This window comes from Camponotus vicinus, unplaced genomic scaffold (assembly GCF_025532165.1).
Source record: "Camponotus vicinus isolate PSW18456_S1 unplaced genomic scaffold, iyCamVici1.0 SCAF_10, whole genome shotgun sequence".
Classification (NCBI taxonomy): Eukaryota; Metazoa; Arthropoda; class Insecta; order Hymenoptera; family Formicidae; genus Camponotus; species Camponotus vicinus.
In genome coordinates, this window is record NW_028141946.1 from 3,791,159 (window position 1) to 3,814,357 (window position 23,199).

The 23,199-nt window shown below is 38.5% G+C and overlaps 1 protein-coding gene across 2 annotated transcripts in view; it reads left to right on the forward strand.

Moving 5' to 3' along the window:
• The window catches only part of Mbo (nuclear pore complex protein Nup88), a 64,387-nt gene that overhangs the window by 39,323 nt on the left and 1,865 nt on the right, over positions 1-23,199 (forward strand). The window contains exons 1-9 of one of the 2 annotated variants that reach the window (XM_083080191.1): positions 2,448-2,514; positions 7,339-7,508; positions 20,170-20,283; positions 20,735-20,921; positions 21,316-21,416; positions 21,671-21,869; positions 22,078-22,238; positions 22,463-22,539; positions 22,835-23,079. In XM_083080191.1, coding sequence (XP_082936317.1) covers positions 7,441-7,508; positions 20,170-20,283; positions 20,735-20,921; positions 21,316-21,416; positions 21,671-21,869; positions 22,078-22,238; positions 22,463-22,539; positions 22,835-23,079 — 1,152 coding nt within the window. In that variant the 5' untranslated portion in view covers positions 2,448-2,514; positions 7,339-7,440. Of the gene's footprint in view, positions 1-2,447; positions 2,515-7,338; positions 7,509-20,169; positions 20,284-20,734; positions 20,922-21,315; positions 21,417-21,670; positions 21,870-22,077; positions 22,239-22,462; positions 22,540-22,834; positions 23,080-23,199 lie in introns of those variants that run through there. The other variant, XM_083080189.1, reaches the window with a different exon arrangement.

The window sequence follows — 23,199 nt, forward strand, 5'->3', positions numbered from 1 at the left end:
TCCCGAGTACCGCGATGCTCACCCATCGTCGTGCCAGCCAGGCCACGCAATTCTGCAAAGTATGCAGATCTAAGAATTTAAATGGCCGTCCTATATCGTCCGCATAAAATGACGGACACAATCGCGCTCGTAAACCACTATATTAAAATTCTATATTGTCCCGTCACCTTCCGCCCCCTCTTTCCCTCTCTCGCACATCGCCTTGTCTGCCCCGTTTGCCACGCGTTCACTTTTCCCACCCTTGCACGAGGGTCCAGGCTGTAATCTTCCGCGCCCACTGATCCTTACATTGTACGGAGTTTGCGGACTATTCACCGGACTGGTGAATGTTCGCGTTTATGTACGTGATGCGGTCATGCATGCGGACATTGGCGCCTCGCGGTCGAAGTATAAAATAAGCGGGCACGTCTACTTCCGGAAATGAGCCGGAAAAGCGACGGATATCGCGTCGCGTGGTAAGACATAAAAAAATTGCAGTGTGGACTGCTGCGGTTCTTTTAGTTATTCGAGATGATTAAGCGAACTTAAACGCGTCCATCGCGTTGGAAAAAATATAATGAATTTATTAGATTAATGAAACAGTTTAATTATCTCTACTGATGCATATATCTTATATAGAATAATATATTTATATACTGTATTACATAGAATTATCATTATTACAATTATTTGCGAATCGATTATCTTATACATTCCATCAAATAAACAGTAAAGTAAATTATAATAAAATATATTTACATATGAGAAATGTTATACACATAATCGAGGAAATATACATTTGAAAATTTCTCGAAAAAAATACTGATAATTGTTTATATTAAAACGACAATGTGTGACAATTTATTTTCAAATATATTAATAACAGAAATATTATAAATTTTTAATAAACGCGCGTCATAAGACTGACTTTGTTGTCTTCGTGACCGTTCATTGGGCATTCGCGTTTTATATGAATATCGTAGTCATGCATGCGAACATTGGCGCCTCGGTTCTTGGATGTCCGACTGGAGGACGTACGCATAAAGTATGCATATCTCCACTTCAGAAAATACGGGTATATCAACCGCAGAGGCGCCGGTAGATGACCGGACAGCGCGTAGCGACGTCGAAAGGAATTTTACTTCACCGGAGGTGCACGATGATGGAGTTCGCGGCTCTTTCTCCGCATAGAAATTACATTCGACGGATGTACAAGAACAATTCACGCGAACAAAACATTCTATAAATACAGAAGGGAAATTTTAGTACTCTCTCTTCTCTTTCTCTTCCCTTTCTCTCTCTTTCTGTTAATATCTTGAAAAGCAATCTCTCCGCGAATGTTGCCTCGCTTTCTAAATCGCACGATTTCGCTCGCGTGAGATACGATGTACGTAACTTCAATTGTAATAACACCGAGTCGAAAAGAATTACAAGGGAATGACAGGACGGAAGCGACATCGAGTCGACCGATGAACGCAAAAGATAACATTTCGAAAGGGTGATCACGAAACCATACAAATAAGCATCGTAATCGTAGGAGAAAAGGACGTGCCCAATGATATCGGCGAATTCTTTCGCGATAGAGGAGTACCGGAAGCGTGGGAGGGAGGGAAACGGAAAAGAGTGACTGTAATGGCAATTACGTTCGCGCGTATCGCTGATTCACGCATGTCTCACGTGTATGTGTACGCAATGGTGAAAGCGTACGCAATAAGTTAATCGCGTTAGCGGCTCGCTTGATTAAACGAGCGATCAGCCTGATGTCTGCCCGCCGTGGGCGCGGTCGGGCATTAATACAAAACTCGATTGTCATTCGTCGCCTGCGATCCCGCATCCCCTGATTACGTCGATTCATTAACCGTGGCGGTTACCCTGCTGGCCGCGCAGCGGAGCGTTATTCCGGCCTCGAAAATCAACTGACCTTTATCAACGTCCCGTCGAGAGGGAACCAAAATTGTCCGCATGCGATGTGCAATGGTAAATGATCACGATCGATAAATCGACTAACAAGCAGGAAGAGATACGATCTATTTAAATAATTTAATACAACTTTAAATTTAATTTAATATAATTTTGTTTGTTTATATATATTAATGCTTCAAAGTAAATGGGGTTTATTAAATTATCTTATATATGTGTATATAATTTAATTTTTTAAAGCATTAATTATATATAATGTTATCAATAACAAATTGAATATATTCAATAACAAGTTAGATTTTATTTCGAAGCCAAACATTGGGCGTTTTTCAGCAAGCACAGAGGACACAGTGTAACACAGTGAATCATTTCATCCTTGTTTACATTCGGCAACCAACAATGATAATGAATATTAAATATATTAAGATATTCAAACATAAACTTTTTTTGTTTACAACGCCTCAATAGTACGAAATTATTGAACACTAAATTGGGGATTGTATTATTGACATACACGTGAAGAAACTTGAAATGTTATTCAGTCGACCGTCAACCTTTAGCTAGGAAAGATGTGTGCGAAGGCTAACTGATACAAAGAGCAGCATAATTTAAAAGGTATATATTTTAAATATTTCATAGATACTTATGTTTAAAATTCACTGCAAACCATCTATAACGCGATAATATTTGAAAAAGAATTTTACCTATAATTTTATATATTATTATATTATTAGAAAACATTTATAAAAAAGCAACTTATATGCTTATACGAAATATCACCAATAGGATATGCATATAATTATGCGGCACATAAAATTTTAAACAGAATTTTATCTTGAATTTTGTCATAAATGATAGACTATTTTAAGGCGGCCTCTTTCGATTAATAATCATTTGATTGATCTCGCGTTTGTTGAGAGCGACACGACGAGATGAGACGTATTTCGACGTCGACGAATAACGTCCTCGCGCATTTAAAAGTTTTCTCCTCGTTAAGACGTATTCCCTGGGGTCGACAGAATCTAACGAGAGAGTGCCATGTTCCGCACTGTTGTTTCGCCCTCTTCCCCTCTCTCTTTCTCTTTCTTTCGCTGCAAGAAACACATTTATTAACGGCAGCTCGGCTCATCCCGCCACTAAGTACCGGTAAGAAAGTACTCTCCCTGTTGCTCCCCCTCTTACCGAGAGCCTTCATTCACTTTGGGTCGGCTGTCTGTCGTCCTGTTCGGAGCGGAGAAAAAAAAAGATGTCACATTGTCGACGCCTTATTAATTCGGAGGCGAGGGTGGAGAGGCGGAGGCTGCAAGCATCAGCGAAGTGTGTCGCAGGGTGAGAAGTCCTTTGAAGAAATTAAAAGAACAGAGGGTATAATGTGAACACATCCATTTCCACTACTGTCGTGCGTCTCTTCGCCGTTTTCCTCGCCCTCCTCTTTTCTCTTTTTCATTCTGTACTGTTTCTTTCTCTCCTTCTTCATCCCCCCTTCTACGAGAGCAGGATCCATTAACATTGCGCGAACTCTCGCTAAGCACCAGTCAGATAGACATCTCAAGTCTTATCACGGTTTCTTAAAATCCGACTTATATTCCGAGCTATCTTGACCCGTTCTCTTTAAATGTTTTCTCTCACCCTCTCGAATCTCTTTCTTTTTTTTTTTAATTTTTAATACGCCGGAAGGTTGTAAAGTAACACGACAAATCATTTTCAGATTAAAACTACTGATGAAACACTAATCTTGTTATTAATAATAATGTCTAATAATAATAATAAAAATTTATTAGTTTCTCTTTATAAATTTACGTTTGTAATAATCTTGTATATATATACATTGTCACATAAATTAATAAAAATGTAGCTTATCGCCGTTATTGCCATTATATGCTATCATTTTAACAGAATATGTAAAATGTACGCACTCAGTTTCCAACTTTAGAGACATATATCTTTCGGACGTTGCCGTTTGAATGGCGTGCACCCCTCGCGTACATTTGTATCAATTCACATTCGGTAATATTCGCGCGTTTCTGCGAACCCGAAAAGAGAAGTACGGCCATTCCGCGTGAAGAGCGGTCGTCATAATGTAAGGCATCTGCGTAAGGATGGCAAACGAGGATGTTAGCCGAATAATGCAAAGCAAACCCTAGCTGAGATATAGTCCGGCATTTGTTCATATTAAGGCGCTGTCATGGCTCGCAATGTTCGCGGGTCACCCCTCGTTCTCCTTCCCTCCCACCCCTTTCTATCCGCGACATTTCGGCCGCGTGCCTGCGTATGTTTTGAAATTATATAGCGCGAGAACGCCCGACGTCGTTAGTCAACTCGTGCCGCATCTCTCGCTGTTAACTATGTGTATCTTGAGCACCCGTTACATTGCCATTTGTCAGGCCGCTTCGTCGTACGTGCGCAATTTCGCGCGTTAAATCGCGCAGCCAACGCGATATTTCGGCCGGCTACGACAACTCGCGTCCGGGATTTGTCTTGGACCGATGTTTGTCAAGCAAACAACAAATAAACGCTGCAATGCGAAAGGAATACATTACTAAAGATCGCGAAAGTTGCGCATCTCCTCATATCAGTCAAAATATAATTCGTTTACAAGCCATGTTTACAAGCCCCAATTTAAGCAAATATTTAATATCTTGTATCTTTAACGATAGAATAAATTTCGTTGAGGAATAATATCCGAGAAAATAATAAAGAAATTTTTCGTCAATGATTAAATGAATGATTGTCATACTGGAATTGTCTTTGGACATTCAATTCGACGAGAAGCGAAGTTCAGACTTGTCGTTTGGCAAGTAGACTTTGATCATAAGTGACACGCGCGACTTTACGGTAAACCTAAGTTCTAAACTAATAAGGCAACATGCGGATGGCACGATCGGGGGAGAAGGGGAGACGAAACGCGTAGAAATGGCGATGTGGAAGCAGAAGGGTCCAAGTTTCATGGAGCTGCGAACCGGGTCACCGATTACGACGTTGATCGTCTACGAGAGACAACCAAATTGGATAAGTTGAAGGAGCGAAATCTTCTTCGCGTTGCCTATGTGACTCCTATTAAACTTTCAAAGATTTAATTCAGATTTTTTAATTCTCATGTCATTCTTCTTTAACTTCCACTTTTTACACTTTAAAGCAGTATTGCCCTATCGAACGCTAACATCGAATATCTTTTTGCTTCTGTGAGTATATTTTAAACTTTTAAAAAATTTTTTACATTTCTTACATATATATCTCGATTTCGAACATAATAATCATCCGTATAAATCATATCAATTTTTAAATTTTATAATATTTATTCTTTGATATCCATACATTTATTATTCTTATTTTATAAATATTTACTTTTTCACCTCCAGTCTTTCATTATTCGCCTACGAAATATTGAAAATGAAAAAGGAAAATTATCGCAGATGGAGCACCACATTCGTTTCCCAGTTCGAGTTTTCGCGTCGAAAGAGAACGAAGAGCGCGCGCTATAAGTGGTTAGCGTCGGGTGTAAATTTGCATTGAACGAAATGAGGCGCTATGGGGCATTCCAGTCCGAAGTTAATAGCTTCCCAACGATTAACTGTATCCCTCCACCCACCTACCACCCCTTCCCTATACTCTCTACTCTCTCTGTTCTCCGTTCATCCGCCACTCGCTCGCCCTCTCGCAACTCTCGTCCTCTTTCTCTCTCATCCTCCACACATGTCCTTCTTGCTCCTCTTGTCGCACGTGCCATGTCCTAGCTACCTATATCGTCCCTCCTAATAATGTATGTCCTAAAGGTCGCGAAATAACTGACTTCGTCGGTCGACGAATATCGCGAACGATCATCGACCGATCGAGTCGCTAAATCGTAAATTAATTATGAAAAGAATTACGAAATAAATGCGATTGATAGTAACTGGTTCGTCTTTTATCAGGACGATTGCGACTTTTGTCTGCCTGGCAGGTCATTGATGGCACGTGGGGGTCGGAAAAGGCAGCGCTACTGCGGCAGCCAATAGTTTCCAGGCGCGTAAAGGCGCCACGGGGGTTATAGGGCATAATTTAGTGGACAGTTTGATATACAAACAATCTTTAATGAAATTCTTGGTGTTCATTAATAACGCATTACAGCCTCGCGCGCCAGTGTGTCGGCATCGGTACCCGGGAATCCCGCGCTGTCTCTCTCTCTCTCTCTCTCTCTCTCCCTTTCCCTCCCACTCTTTACCACCCCCTTTTATACCCTTCCATTTTCCTGTTCATACCGCTTCCGTGCCACGCGTACCATCGTCCGACACCCTTTATCGTCCTGGCTTTCAACCTACCCTCGCTCTCTCCGCCACCAAAATATCCCGGATGAATCAACGTGCGAATATGTTACACATTGTCACAGTGGCACTCGATTTTTTTATTGATCATAGGAGCACAAATCGAGTTTTTTGCTTATTTTTTTAAAAACGTATTGAATTTATATTATATTAATATATATTCTCAATCTAGGATAAAGAACTGAGGGATTTAATGGAGTAAATAATATTTTTTCATAAATTATGAAGTTTATTTCTGTATTAAAAAATATTCTACAAAGAATATTATTAAAATATATTCTTTTATTTCGAAAAGCCTTTCGCGAACTTGTTTCATTTCTCATTCCTTCTGCACATTTTCGCAATACCACGTTGAACGAGAGACGCAACGATACTCGATATATCGAGACGAAAAGAAGTCTTCCCCATCAGAGAAACCCAGGGAATAACCAGCCTCTGGGTAGGAAAAAAAAGTAATTGCCCCTTGATACACGCCGATACCCCACCTGCGGGGATGCCGCCTCGTAATGATGTTCGCGTTGGCGAACTTAGTTCGAAATTAAATATCGGGGCAAGGAGAACGACGGGGGTGGCGGAGGAGAACATCGAAGAGAGAAATCGGAAGATTGCGAAGGGAAGGACGACGTTGTGCACCTGCCTTTTTCCCGGGGCGGCACGATAAAAATCAAACTGGAAAACAAACGAGAAGCGGGATCGTATTATAAAGTTTTTTAATCGATAGACGATGCGCGTCTCGTAGGCTGGGGAGACGAAAGAGGCAGGAAGACGGGGAGATATCTCGCGGGTAGAGATAGATGGATAGACTAGGGTGAAAAAAAAAGAGAGAGGGTCCAAAGGAGAAAATGGCGCGATCGGGCGAGGAATCCTGCGGCGTGCTTACTGGCTCGTGTAATAATGAATTTATATCTCGCGTGGAAACGTTTTCGGGATCGGCGACGTACCACTTTTCTTTCTCGCCTCGCTTGCCTCCTTAAAATTTTAATTAATGGAATGGTCCTAGCCGATGAAATCTTTATTATAAGGGAGTCTTTATTTTGCGGATACAATGATTCAGTTTTCTTATTAGAAAATTTATGTATTTATCTTATTTATAAACTCATAATATTGTTAGAACAATAAAATAATTTTGTTATTATAGACACTACAACCGACGGATCCACCAATTTTTGACGTCACAAATGTACTGATAAACGAGACAGCAACGCAGTTGGCATTATGGGGCAACTTGGGCATTTCTCTCATGGAACTACCGAAACGATGGGGCAAGGACGCCGTTTACGAGGGCGGCAAGGAAGTGATTCTCTGCACGTAAGTACACATTTATATTCAAAATCTTTGTTACTTCTATGAAAATTTCGCTTATCCGCGATAACATTTTAAATATTATAGAAGCAGTAAAAGTCCATTTATTCAAAAGTTTGACCATTTATATTAAATTCGCGAAATAATAAAATCTTAATATAGACGATTGCATCGCAATAATAACATGATAACAATGTAAATTATGTTAGAATTCTAATTCATATATAGTTTTAATCATCTATTCGAGTCTTTTAAAATTAATATTATAAAACATATAGTAACATATTAATTATTTATTAATGATTTCCCTAAATCTCTATGGATGTAATGAAATAATTAAATTAGCAATATCAGAATATCAATGTCAATCGCTATCATTAGCGTCTTTGTCAATCCGCAATCCTTAAAGAAACGCATGTACCGAGAATATCATAAAAAACTGAGATAAGATTAGCGGCGGATAATAAATCGCGCTATCTGCTTTTTCCTGCGCCCTGTCTTCCGTAGGCGTCCTAATATCCTGTAATTAAGAGGGTGTTATGGTGACGCCCGGGAAACCCCTTCGGTCTCCCTCTTATGGAATTAAGGTGGCTTTACTCGGTTAGTTTTCAAAAGTTCCGGGGGACCAGGAAGCACCGCTGAATACTAACCGCCTCATCAACGACACATGCCACCCGAGACTACTGTCTCGCGTAACATTACCCAGCGGTGTGTGCCACCCGCGGCCCCCGTTTTGCGCCCCCGACCCCCGGCCGTAATCTTTCGGGCGATTAGAATGTCGCGCAATTACGAGCACCGTTGGAGATTACTCTCATCCGCGCATCACGGTGCAGTCGATCGTCGTCGATCAACCCCTCCGCTTCCCTTCCATGGATATAGCGTCCTCGCATCTTCATCTATTGCGCATTCTGTATTTTCACATCAACAATTCCTCCATTAATAGCATGATCGCAATTTCATACGTTCAGAATTCGATCTCTTGAAAAAAAATAGACGAAGAAAATAGACTAAGTCAACATAAATTAAGCTTTTTAAGCAAAATAAGCTTTTGAAATCTTTTAAAAGAATATTGTACGATATATAGAGCAATTACAAAAAAATCCGAGTCTAAAAAGAGAATATCACGGAGCTACGGAAAACTTATCACTGAATTAAACGGTAATTAATAGCAAAATACGATGACCCTTAATCTAGCGGCGGTATATAAACGCGAAAGGGGTAACCGCTCGTTTTAAGTCGTCCTCCGCATTATAATTTCATAATAAGTTGAATTCAGAATAAATGCAGGTACTTTCCTGCCGACTTCCTGCTAATTCGTAATTCCGAACTTTTTCCGGAAGCGAACGAACCGCTTGTTCCTCGAGAGGGAGTGAGAGAAAAAGAGAGGGCGAGAACAAAGAGAAGGGGAACGGGAAAAAGAGGAAAGCAAGGTAGAGAGGAACAAGCGACCGCTGCTAAACAAACTGGCCAAATTAAGAGCGGCAGTTTGCGCTAAAGTTTTTTCGTCGTTTCACTTAGGCGATTTCAACCGGTCTCCGGGTTCGAGCGAATTTATTAAGAACGCACGCAGAGCGCGCATTATGCGCGCACACCCCGCGAAAGATCGCAGTTTCTAAGTGAGTCGCGACCATTAGAACGAATCTCGGGGATTTAATGTCTCTGCCGCCTCCCAGCCGGCTTAAATAAGGCTAAATGAAGTTTATGCGTTATTGCCGGCAGAACTTCCGGTGGATGCGTTGGCGTAGCCCCTCGTCGAGGTCCCGAGCGCGTTATCATTTCTTGATTCCAAATAGTTACATAAACACGATCAGACTGATCCAGACGATGATTTTATCTTTCATATATTAGACAAAATCAAACATATATTATTTGGCATAAGAAAGAAAATTTGGAAAATTACTACTCACGCGTTTAATTAAAAACGTAATATTGTTATACAAAATTATCATTTCTTGTATAATTATTTTATAATTATTGTATAATTATAATTATTACATTTTATACTGATGATGTATTTAGAACTAGTCGATTTTAATTGTGATAAGAATGAAAGATTGTTATAATTAGATTTGAAATAAATCGACGCCCGTAAACTGCGACAATCGAAATCAAGTGGACAGAGATATTTGTCCATCCATCTACGAGTCACAGCCAGAGTTTCGAGTCGTTGTCATTCAAGAGCGATGGAATAATTGAAGAGATTAAAAATGCAAAAGGAAACTTTCGATTGGACGCTCGCGACGCTTCTCGTCCTGAAACCGAATAACAGGTGCCGCAGCTTACGACCGCGTCGGATGCGGGGAGGGTGGACTTCGGATTAAGCAAATGGCGGCAATAATAGTGATTATTCGGATTATGATATCAGAGCGCGAAGTGGGTTCGCTTGGACTTACCGGCAACCACTAACTGCCGCACCGCCAAATCCTGACTTCAAGACACCGGATTAAAACTATTACCACTTCGCGGCACCCCTTCGGTCTTATTCCGCTTCATTTCAAGCCCACCTCTCCCGTTTGTGCATCCCCCACGGACCCGCATGATTCTCTCACCTTCGCGAAAGGCTCGTTCGCCCTTCTCGGATGTTTTAAATGTCCCTGAGGATCAAGAATCTCTCTGGCAGTTCCGTTTGCATAAAATCACGTACAAGGAAGATGTATGGAATGTTGACGTTAATGTAATTTTTATTTTACGAGATTAATGTGACGAATTTCCTTAATTTGTACAGCATATTCGCGAATTAATAAGAATATGTAATTATTTACGTAAATATATTTGTTTGATCTAATAGATATAATAATTATTTTTTCGCTTATTTTTCGATATATTCATACACTGTTCTCTTTTGAAAAAAAATTGATTAAAATATAACAGAAAAAATTTTAATTTCATTTATTAAAAATATTTTTTTATATTATGTTTTGAGACATATCCTAAATATATATTCTTTACATTTTGTAATATTACTAACATATTTATCTAATCACTAAACTTTTTTCAATTTGATCGATAGCACACATTAAACCCGATTCGACCCAACAAGTAGAGCGTTAATTATTTAGATTCAAGTCTGTAATCAGTTCCGTCTTTATTTACTGACACGAAATGTATAGAGAACAAATTGTATTCTTTTATAATTTAAATTACTAACATATAAAAATAAAATCTCTTAACTCCTCATTTTTTCAAATTGCACACAATGAATATAAATACATAAAAAATAGAGAAAATGGAGAGAAATTCTCTTGAGAATTATACAATGCGATAGACGCACTCGTAAAATGTTACTAAATAACACGTAGCAAATAACAAACAGTTTATACTCTCCTCCCAGCGGCAATATCCTTCCGCGGATAATCGCTATAGGAAGTAAGTACAATTCCTACCGCGTAATGCGACCATGGTGTGGGTGGATCGTGCTACACCGTCGCGAGTCCCGGTATTAATTCGACAACGAATTGCGAAAGCGGCGCCATTTCGCGCGGCGGCCGGAAGATCGTCGCCTGTTGGTTGGCCCGCACGGCTAATTATTGTTTTAAGGATTACCGTTATGTGTTTATTATGCGGCCTGTGGAGAACCTCGTCCTGCCTCCCCCATCCCTTACCACCTGCCTTAATATTCGGTAGATTTCAGCTTCTCGAAACGGCAGAGAGAAATCTACGCCGTTTCTTCTCTCACTCCCTCCCCCTCCTCCACTAAAAGTCAGCCTTACGTTTATGAATAATTCTCACCTCTTATAACCAACCCCCTCATCTCGCCCGACCTTTACCCAATCCACTCGCCAGGACCGCGAGCGTCCCTCCGAATCGTCCTACGGAATATTCGCCTCGTAAACCCCTAATGCCTGCTCTTCATCTGCGAGCTTCGCGAAACAAGTGAGTCATCGTAAACGGCCAGCAAGAAACAGAAAATAGATAATTGATATACATATGTAATTAAATATTTCATAAAATTGCAATAGATATATCTCATTACAAATTAGCTAATAAAATATAAGATAAAATACTTATAAAAGTATATATAAAAAGTATATGTAAATGATAATTTTTTTATTATTTCTATTATTTATAATTTCTAATTCGTCAAGACTTTGACACATACATACAATTTTAAGAAATGAATTATCGTATACGATATGATGAATCAAAACTCATTTATTATCGTATTATTTCGAAATTTATTGTCCCGATTATCTTTACAACACGTTGGCAACAAACGATAAAACTGCAAACTCTGCCGCGGTACGTGTACGTACATGGTGAATTGAATTTATATCTTCTAGATCGAACAAAAAATGCAGGATCACATAACGTTTGGTGTGAAAGAAATATTTGTCTGGGCACGTAATGTTTATGGCAGCGCAAGAGTGGATGTGTGGACATGGCGGCGACTATTTTATATCTTTCGCACGACCACACATTCCTCAAAATTTATATTAAAAACCATCGTATCGCGAGTTACTGTTTGCACGATGTAACTGCCAGATTGCGGTTTTATCACAGCCGAAAAATATTCAGTTTTACACCGCACTTTCAAACTACACTGACGCGGTCACACAAAATTCTCAACTTACTCTAAAATTAAATATATATTGATTTTTTCCTACAGATATTAAATATTATTTATATGCGATAATTTATCAAAAAATCGATAAATGCGCACGTAGATTTGAAAATAATCATTATTGTATTAGTAGATGAAAATGCATACTGATCAGACTTAAATATGCTTTATATATCAGTAGAAATCTGTAAGTGACATCAGACATAAATCGAAGTGGACATACTACTCTTATCATCCTAATCCAGCTAATATAGAATAGTCAAATAGCAGGTCGGATGTATAAAAAAATTAAAAATTATCATTTATATACACGTATACAAGATGTCCAAAAAAATAGAATACAAAAATATTTAAATATCAATATACAAAGGAGTTGTTTAAAACAATCTAAACTAAGCGTACAGAAATGCAAGCTCATTTGAAAACTGTCGCACGTAGTGAACAATATTAGGCAAGTGTAAAAGATAAAAAAATGATATTTGCTGAACTTATACCGTTCTGATATTCACTTCAAAACCTTCGCTCCCGACCGAAAGACAAACAATAAAGAAGACAGATTTACGATGCGCCATGAAGTTCACTGGCTAATCTGTCACGCGTGCAAGCTCATTTATTTCCGAACGCGAAAATTTTTCGCGGACACCGGTTGCAGAAACGGTCAATTGCGCGCTGAAGAGAGTTTCTCGAGCATATGTTGAACGTGCTACGGAATATTTCACCCACGAGGGTGAATTACTCCTCTCCCTGCCTCCCCCCCTTCTACCCACCTACGCGAACACGCGGGAAATCGTTCTCCTATCTGACCCGGGCCGCTGCTCTCGGCGAAAAGAGGGGAGGGGACACACATGCGTTTATTTAAAAAATGATTTAACCTAATGGTTTTACATATGTAATCCCGATATAAACCCGAAGCTAATCTCGGTCGACCACACGTGGTGCTGCACACACATACACACGTGAAATCATGCGAAGAGAGAGAGACAGAGAGACTCGTCTCCAAACATACGACACCTACGCCTCTCCGTGCACCCCACACTTCGAATCTACCCCCGTTTTTCTACTTTTTTCGATGAGCAAGCACTAACGAAAATCACCGGCTTGCCGGTGTTTTCGTGGCGAGCGTGGGATCGACGGGGGAGGGGCGGGGGAGGAACGGGCACGAGAGGGGTTGTTTGCGGAGGCCGAGCATAGGGTCGCGTTGTACTCGCGCGCGGGATGATTTAGATGGTCCCCGATGATATCCGCGCCTTTTGAAAAATGTCGGCACGCCGAGGAAAAAGCGTATAAGCCGTTTTACGGTTTACGTGTGTCGCGCTTTATCAGGTCGGTCCGGCCTGAAATTTTATTGCCGGCCGAACGATATTTCTCGTCGAATCAGCGTTAACGAAAGAGTTAAATTACGAGAGATCTCGCGGAATTAAAAAGCTCGCCCTTACGCCATATAATCAAACATTTATTCGCGATACGAACGAGAGTACTCGTTTATCCGCCGTATCTTTTCGATCGTAAAGATATTTGTTTTTCACCTTTCATGCATTTTATTTATATATACAGGGTGTCAGGGCAATCTTTTCTCAAAAAAAAAAAAAAAGCTCTTGTAGCTTACCTCGAGAGCTTTTTTTAAGGAAAAGATTGCCCTGACACCCTGTATATAGTCAATAGAGCTAGGCATTAGACTCATCAACATCTAATCACGATTATCGATTTTCGAATCGAATGAAAATTCAATTATTCTCAAGTGTAGATATTTTAAGTATAAATATAGTCTACAGAATCTGGTTGAAAATTTTCATGAAATGATATGATTTTAAAGAAAACTCTGCACTAATGATATGCAAATCATATTTTCAACAAAGTGTCAAGAAGTAACATTTAATATGCGAGAGTTTCCTTATAATCCATGTACAAATCCTCTTGACAAGATGATTTTTCGTGCACGCAATTGGAATCCCGATTTACTCAATTATCGTGATACCAATGATATGCAGGCTCGGACATTCATCTACCCGCGTACCTTCGTCTAATTCAAAGAATTCCGAGCGTCGCGCCGCAGTAGAAAATTTAAATACGCGAGACGCGTTTCAGCCACCGTCGACGTCATCGTCGTCGTCGTCGTCGTCGTTTCACGTAACGAAATAAAAGCCGACGGTGAAAGAAAGAAAGAGAGAGAGAAAGAAAGACACATCTGTCGGTTCTTTTAATTACAGCGGTACGTGTGCTAGCCACGGGCATTCGCGCGACAGTCTGGGGTGCCCGGACACTCCTGTTCTCGCACTACGGACTCGGTATCCTTTGTTTGCCGTTTTCCGTCGTAGCCACGTCGCTTACCTATCTACATCCGTTTCGAGCAACGCATTTCATGTCCAAAGACGCGTGTTCGCGTGACACAAAGTCGATATCACGGTCGGATTCACGTTCGTCATTTTTCTCAGCTTTAGAAAAATAAAGTAACACTGAGCTTATTTTAATCCTTTACATGTGACCTGAATTTTTACTTTAAATTAATATTGCACGAGTTCTGTTAAAAGTTTAAAAAAGGAAGATGAAAATGTGTAATTATTAAGAAAAAATAATTAGCGAGGATAAATAGTTTTGTCGAGTGGCATAAAAAATTAATATATTGCCTAAGTTTTCAACAAAAATTATATTATCTATTACTTTTTACTATTATTTTCCAGGTTCTCTCTCTCTCTCTCACTTTCTTTTTTTTCTAAATATAGTCAACTAAACAGTTTCCAACAATTTTCCCTTTTATTATCCCGACAATATTTTCTTGAGCATATAGAATCAACGCAATCCTCATAATCAATGCAAGTCTTTTCAAAGAGAGAGAAAGGGAGAAATTTAAAAAGAGATTAATCGCTTTCAAATAATATTCATAATTTACGTGCATTATTACATATATCATTACTTTATCTAATTATCCTACGCCACGTATGACAAGCACGCTGGGATGTTCTACTACGAAATATTCAACGAGACTCGACACCCACATCATCGGGGGCGAATACAACGCGCTATCTACACCGGAGGGTAAGCACCGGCAAAGATCGAGAACCGGAACGTGTCAGGATGGCGCAACCGGGAAGCCGGGTTTCCCGGCGAGAGTCGATGGCAGGGCGATGGAGAGACGGGCCGCGTCGCGCCGCGGCGTCGAGAATTAACGGGCTTAGTTGCCGACGCAGGTGTCGTCGGGAAGGCGAAGGCAAGCGAGAGTCGGGAATGAATTACGATGGGAGCGTCAGCCAGCGCCAGGAGAACGTCGGTCGTTATATTTTGCGCAACATCCCGATTTTATGGGCCGCCCCCGCGCCCTCGGACGAGCGAGAGGGAGCGTCTTCCCTCCCCTTTCAGGATGAGAGAACTTCCGTTGTGTAATGTGGCAGTTTGTTGTTGTAACAAGTACTGATGAGCGAAATGAGGTGTGATCAACAGAAACCGAGATAGTGGGTCGATCGATTAATTGCGTTCGCGCTGACGATAAAACATCCTGATAAAGGACCTACATCTATCGTATACTATTATCAAAATTAAAATTAAAATAATACGTTATATATGACATGCTGAAAAAATATTATAAATTTTATATCTAGTTCTCGAGAATTAAATTAAAAACGTCACTGACATATTAATTTATTACACAACTGTTTGATTACATATTTATACATTAAGTAATCAAATTTGTAACGCGGACCATAATGAGGACCATCGCGATCGTCGGGTTCTTTTGATAGCTGGAAGCGATGTCTTTCGAGCTTCGAGCGTCGCGCACAGGCGGGTTAACGAGTAATGTCTAATCTATGCATCCGCTTATCATAATGGCTCTCGTTATATCGTGAGCATAGCCCGGTAGATCCCGGAAGCCTGCCAACTCTACCGACCAACCTCCTTAGTCTTAGCCGCCCCTTTCCTCATGCCTCAGCCGCGCTTCCGCGAGGATGTAATAAAAATATTCCAAGTAACTGAACGATATTACGCCCGTTATGGGCATGCCGGGCAGAATTAAGCTGAACGTTGTCCCCGCGAGGGTTCGAAATACATAATCACCGTATAAAGAATGCACGCCGATGTAAAAGTCACCGATGTGACAGCCGAAACATTACAAACTCTGCCTGCAGGATATAAGTAGGATAAAAAGATAGATATACATTTGTTTAACTTTTAAAATTCATTTCCTGGCACAACCATTCATAGCTATCTCCTTTCTTATCTTCCATCAAGTGAATAGAACAAGATTTTATTCGTCATAAAGGAAATATTTAATTGTAAAATATATATAACTTCGTAAAATTAAGCAAGCAGTTATCGAGCATTATTTGCGTACATAATACATGAATCCTCTAAGAATTACATGTTTATATCGCGAGTCTCCGACACAAATCGTGATAATTTGGCGCGTCCACGGTAGGTTGAAATTGTCCGGTCTCCGCGAGAATAATGACAATCTCGCGAGAAACACGCCAACGCAGCAAACCCCGGCCGAATCTACCGGGCGGCGTTCTATTAAGCTAAAATCAGGGCCCGCAGCGCGGCTCGCACAGCGTCGCTCTAAATTATTATAACGCGAGGAGATCCGCGTACCTTTTCGCGGACAATGAAAGGTACACCGTAACGTCGCGACGTTTGTTTTGTCGGCCTCGGCCTCGGCGCGGCCGTCCGCCCGCTCGCTCGCACAACGAGATACTCTCTCGCCTACATTTCGTATATTTTATTATTACTCTCGCACTTTCCGCGGCTGTGGACACGGTAACGTTGGCAAGGGGGTTGACGGCGGTGGTTAGCCCGTGGCCGTTATTAATGTCCGCGGCATGCCAGAAAAAGTGAGCAAAAGGTCCGGCGTTCCGGAGAGAAAAAGACAGTGGGCATCGGGTATCACCGGCACACAACGTTCTCCGGGTTATACACCCCGTTAGTACATACGTCCCTCGCAGAACGGCGACACGGCCACCAGCACAAGCGCGCGCCAGGAGTTCTTAATAATTGATAAAAATGTACGCACGCACCGGCGAAAAGAGAGAAGGAGAGAGCGCGCGGAAGGGCTGGGAGAGAGATGAGGGGAGGAGGACAGGACACATAGAGGAGATAGAGAGAGATAGGGTAAAAAAAAGGGCCAGACACGGTGATGGTGATGGTGATGGTGACGGTGGTGGTGGTGGTGGTGGTGGCGGTGGTTGTGACTCTCACCCCAACGAGCTCCAACCCTCCTGTGTCCGCCTGACTCGCCGCCGTTCCGTTGACAAAGGCATACGCAACGATTTATTCGCACTTTTCACCGCTACCTCTCCCGAGAATTTTTCTTCGTTCTGTCACAATTTCGAAATTATCAGAATTTATGCCTACCCCTTCGCGCGCGTATTTCTGATAGGTATTAAGCTGTCTTGATTACCGCGATGCGGTGCCCGCGGAGATGCTGCGTTCGATGGCGTTGAATATTCCTAAATAAAATGAATGGCAACAGGACCAACGCATTTAAGGGTGCTCGCAAACCCCATTGCGTGTATTCGATATTCGTTGACACTGCCACCGAAAAAAGATTTGAAAAGAGTGTATCGCATAAATATCCATTTCTGGTCATTTATATTATTAAATCAAGTAAATATGTTACTGTCTAAGATTCTAATATTTCGCACATTTCATCTTTATTATTTTATAACGTTATTTTTAAAAGATGAAATGTTTCTATTTTTAAATCTATTGTTCTCAAAATGCTGTCACTAGTTTTACGCATTGTTGAGGTAATCTCTTTCTTCAAAGGATATTATACTTCGCTTAGTTAGTCTAAATATGTAAATTTCGTAATTTTTTACATTTTATGTAGGCAATGAAAATAATATAGATAAAAATATATATGAAATCAATTAAATCATATTTAACACTTTAATCTTGTTTTTGAAATACTTGTATTAAAGCAAAAACCAGATTTCAATTTTTAGACTTTTATACAACTCAAGATGTGTCATTGATGCCATACATTGTACGTTCATCGAATTAAAAAGAAAGATGATTGTCTAAAAATAAATCGGAAAATTAATTTATCTTGAAACAAGAGATATATAGAATATTCGCGATCGAGGCGATGAAGAGAAGATTGAAGCAATCTTGCAGAAGGCTCTTAAATCAAGGCCGAAACATCTAATAAAGCACGAATTCTTGACCTGGTATCGTCATCGCGACTTACCGGAAATTTTTCGCCAAAACAAAAGAACGAGAGGCTGTGCAGCTGCTCGAATCTAATTAAGAAATTCTTACACGGCAGTGCCGCGCATTCTGCCACACCCTCGTGTCCCGACCTCACCTTTCCTTCCCTGCTTCCTTCTCCGACGAGGCACGTCTAGAAAAATTAAAAATAATTTCCCTACGTAAACGTATTAACCCCGGTGGCGGTAGACGCGCTTTTTGCGCTGCGCTTTTCTCGCAATTTGTACAAAGAACGGCACGGACCTGACTTCAAAGTAGAGATCTTACACGGTATGTCGTATCATTTTATTCTCTAGGAACTTCCCTCCCGTATTACTCGTTATTGCGTTTAAGTCACTGCTGTTCCTCCCGCAGCGGCCGCTTTCTCCGTCCGCCCTTACTTAAGATTCCGAGACGAATTATGTAATTTTTTTTCATAAATGAGTGAATTAAGTAATAGCGTCTACGTAAAGCGTAAACGATTATGAAGTCTACACATTCGGACTAACTAAACGAAGCATAATATCCTTTGAAGAAAGAGATCATACAGTCACTTAATTCATCTCAACAGTGCGTAAAACTAATGATAGCATTTTGAGAACAATAGATTTAAAAACACAAACATATTACATCTTTAAAAAATAAGATGAAAAATAAGACGAAGCATAGAGTAATAACTTAAAAAAATAATATATTAAGATAAAAATCGCAAAGCATGTACAAGGATGAAAAAATATTTTTTGCAAGCATTCTTTAAGAGTGAATATTAAAAGAGAAACAGAATCTATTCGAGATCTGAATATTCCTCGAAGACAAAATTATTATTACCTTGATGCGGATAAATTTGCTTGTTACCCATCGGTCCGAAGGCACCGACAAACGCGAGAGATAAGCGATGTACGCTCTCTCGCCGTATCCCCCATCTTTTCTTTCTCGGTAATAAATCCCGGGGAAAAACCTATCTGGATTTTCCGCTCGTCCTTCCCGACGCTTAACCTAAAAATTCATTAGATTATAAAGCCATTAATGCTCATCCGCACGGTCGAATGCGCCTCTCTTTGCTTAGGCCCGAATCCAGCTTGGATCGATGTCTCACGTCCGTGCATTTCTATGCATATTTTTCCCTCACCTTATAGTCACGTATAAAACAAACTTTAAAAAACTGATATCTATTCTCTAATCATCTTTGAAATTAATTACAGGAGAATAACCGATAAATATTGCACATTATATGCCTATAGTTGTGTTATAAGTATACTCTCTTAAATAGAATTAATATATTATCGCTGGTAAGCAGTAATTTCAATTATAAGCATAACACTGCAGTGAATTGCAGAATTATTGAAAGGATTATTTTGGTAATTTAACCGTTTGAATCATGATATTTTAAAAATGATATTTTTAAAAATACATATAATGTTATATATATTACATTATAATATTATACATATATATATATATATATATATATATATATATATATATATATATAAATTTAGCAATATATTTTACTTAACGATATGTTTTACTAAGAAGTTCTGTTCGACCAAGAATCTTATTCATTTTTTTATGAATTTATCCTTTTAAGGATAAAAAAATGTAACATGCATATAATAAATAAAATCTGATTACCAGTTGTATAAAATCTTACTGTTATAATGAAATATAACTATAAGAAGGAGCAAAGTATAAGTATTTTTGAAAATCAATGAAATACTCATTGATTGTCAGTGAAATTGTCACCGCTTTGACAATGACATTTCCTCTGATTTAGTTTAAAAGAGTAAAGTTTTTACTCCTATTTATATTTTATATGGATTATATATTAATTAATAGCAAGTAGCTAATTTTTATAATAAATAATAAAATAACGTAATTAAAAAAATATTGTAATCGATATGCTATTTCATTGTCATTTCTTAATTGCAGAAATCATAATTTTGGAGACTTTGGAGCAAGTGCAGAAATTCAACGAACGCGATGGCATCCGGGTTCTCCGAATGACTCGCATCTATTGGTTTTGACATCAGAGAACTCTTTTCGGTAATCAAAAAAAATCATATGCGATTGTTCTTTCGAACAGAATTATTTTATTATGATTATTCAAAATATCTTTATTTCAATCTACATATTAAATTCACCGAGTGAGTCTATCTTATTATCAATCTTGTCAATTGAGCATACGCGCACTTTTATACGATAATGTTAAAAACAAAAGTATTTCATCTTTTAGTCGTGAAAGCAATATCTTTCTCGCGAAAGCTGCCGTTATAATTACAGAAAACTGCGAAACTCTCTCCGAAAGTACAACGTGACATAACTTAAACTCGCGTTCTTAACTTTTCGCGTTAGACGATGGAACGAGGGGGCAGGGGCTTTCTTAAGAATAAGAAAAACATTTACAAACTATACTTTAGAAGGCTTTACGCGCCGAAGCGTCTTTAAAAAAAACTGTCGTCGGATTGACCTTAAGCTGCACTTAACTTTACCACAGTTTGTACGAGTGCGACCTGGGCAATGCACCCAGACTCGTAAAATGCTGGAAGGTCGGCCGTGCACCATCGAGCTCGCCCTCGAAGATCCCGGGTTTTGCATCCCTCGGTGAGGCTGCGATAGATTTCGATTTTGCCACTCCTACTCTGAGAAAACCGGAGATGTTTGCCGACAAGAGTATCAACGAGGTACGAGCCATAAATTAACGAAAGAATATGTGTATCTTCTTTCTAAAATTCCTGCTTTTGTTCATGATATATACAAGACTTGTCAGCGAAAATTTGATATCATTAGATTTGATTCAAATTAATAGATATCCAGAATATAATGCACTTAAAGACTATCACGGATTTAAATATCTTCAAATTTTACTTACAATTAAATGTACATTATAGCGATACAAGCTTGCTTTTATTGAAATTGGTAATTTTGTTCTTGTATATGGATTAATTTAAATTGAATGTTAAATATTAAAATTTTATAAAAATAAAAAAGAAAACTTGTATTCGATTATTTTATGAAATAGATAGATTTAAATTATCGTTGATGTTGGTGTAAGAAAGTATTCTTAATAATTTTTAGATAAAAGATATAGTCGATTGGAATCAGATCGAATGGCCGATTCTGGTCCTCCGTGGAAACGGTGAAGTGCTGATCGTTCGTGGAAACGTCTTATTGGAAAAGTATACATAAAATTCTATATATAATATAAATATAATATATATTATCCAAATTTTATACAAAAAAAATGATTATTAACGATTTTAACCCTTTGTACTCGGAGCTATCTCTGCTAGACTTACGATGTCCCCTGCAAAGGGTTAAAATAGCAAACTAATATAAGTAAATAACGTGATACATTTTTTTCTTATTTAAACATAAGTAAATAACATGATACTTTTTTCTTATTTAACTGTGGCTTTAATTGTTGTGTCAGCTATGAAAATCCAGTGGTATTAGGTTCGTTATCTATGTATCCGTCGACCGACGATAATTATGGGATAGATTCATGCTCCATCATGTGCCTGCAAACTACCCCACCGATAGTGGTCATCGCCATGTGCACTGGAAAGATTTATCATGCCATACTATTGCGTGAAATATTGGACGACGAAAACGACAAAGATGACAGAAAGGTATGGCGTATAATAAATATTGACACATAATATATATATATATATATATATATATATATATATATATATATATTATGTGTCAATATTTATTATACGCATATATATGTATATATACACATATATATATACACATATGTATGTATGTATATTTTTTCTAAATATAAATTTTATAACAAAGTTTATTTGTCGTCGTACATCTCTTTGTCAGACTTGGTCGCAATATGGCTCAAACTATAGTCTTCACACTCCGGACGATGCACTTTACGTCTTCGAATGTGTCGAACTGGAACTCGGTCTCCTTTTCACGGATGACGACAAAAAGTATAATTGTCCCATTCATCTTCACTGTGATAAGAGTAACAAATCGAGGTATTTATCTAAAAAACATGTCAATATGTTTTATTAAACTTGAAATTTTTATTCAACTTTTATCATTTATATATCCTTTTTTTATTAATCAGAAGTCAATTTATTTGCGACGAAAATTACAATACTTTTTCAAAACATTTTGCATTACATTTCTATTAAAAAATTGTTGATTTTATTATTGTGTATGATTGAATAAATTACTTATTACTGCTCATTTTTGTTAGATATTTTTGCACTCATAATGCCGGGATTCATATAGTGAGTTTACCGATGGTTTCTCAACTGGAGGAATTTATACATGGTAAGTACACTTATATATTACTGAAAGGAGAATAATAAAGAGAAAGACAGAAAAAGAAAAAATCTTATAAAGTTGAACAAATTTTTTAAATAAGAAAACTTGTATGTATGTATTCTTTAAAATTTATTAGATAATAATTAATTAGCTTGAATTTTATTAAGAGAAAAAAATTAAAGAATGAATTAAAATCAAAGAGCCTAATTTCTTATAGTTATTTTAAAATCAAAGAATTGGATTTTCTTTTCTAGTATATTGTTTTGATATTTCTTTCATCTAATAAAAAATTTTTTTTTAGATAACAGCGAGAATTATTTATTATCTTTATCAAACCAATCAACTTTACAATATCTATTCTCTACGAGAACAAAACATACAAACATAGACGAAGCTACGCCGATACTCGGTTTTGGTCTACTTCAAGAACCCTGTGTTTTAATCGCATTGCTGCATACAGGCATTGTGATCGATCTTTCGGTTATAGACCTTTATTATCTTCCAAGGATCGAGCAATTAGAACCTATTACCAATACTACAAAAAAGGTAATTATCAATATATTATATTACTATACACTAATTAGTGTTTTTATTTTGAGTTTTTTAACTTTATTTTTATCATTTTAATCTTATTTTTAAACTAATTTTTTTAATTTAATTGATGGG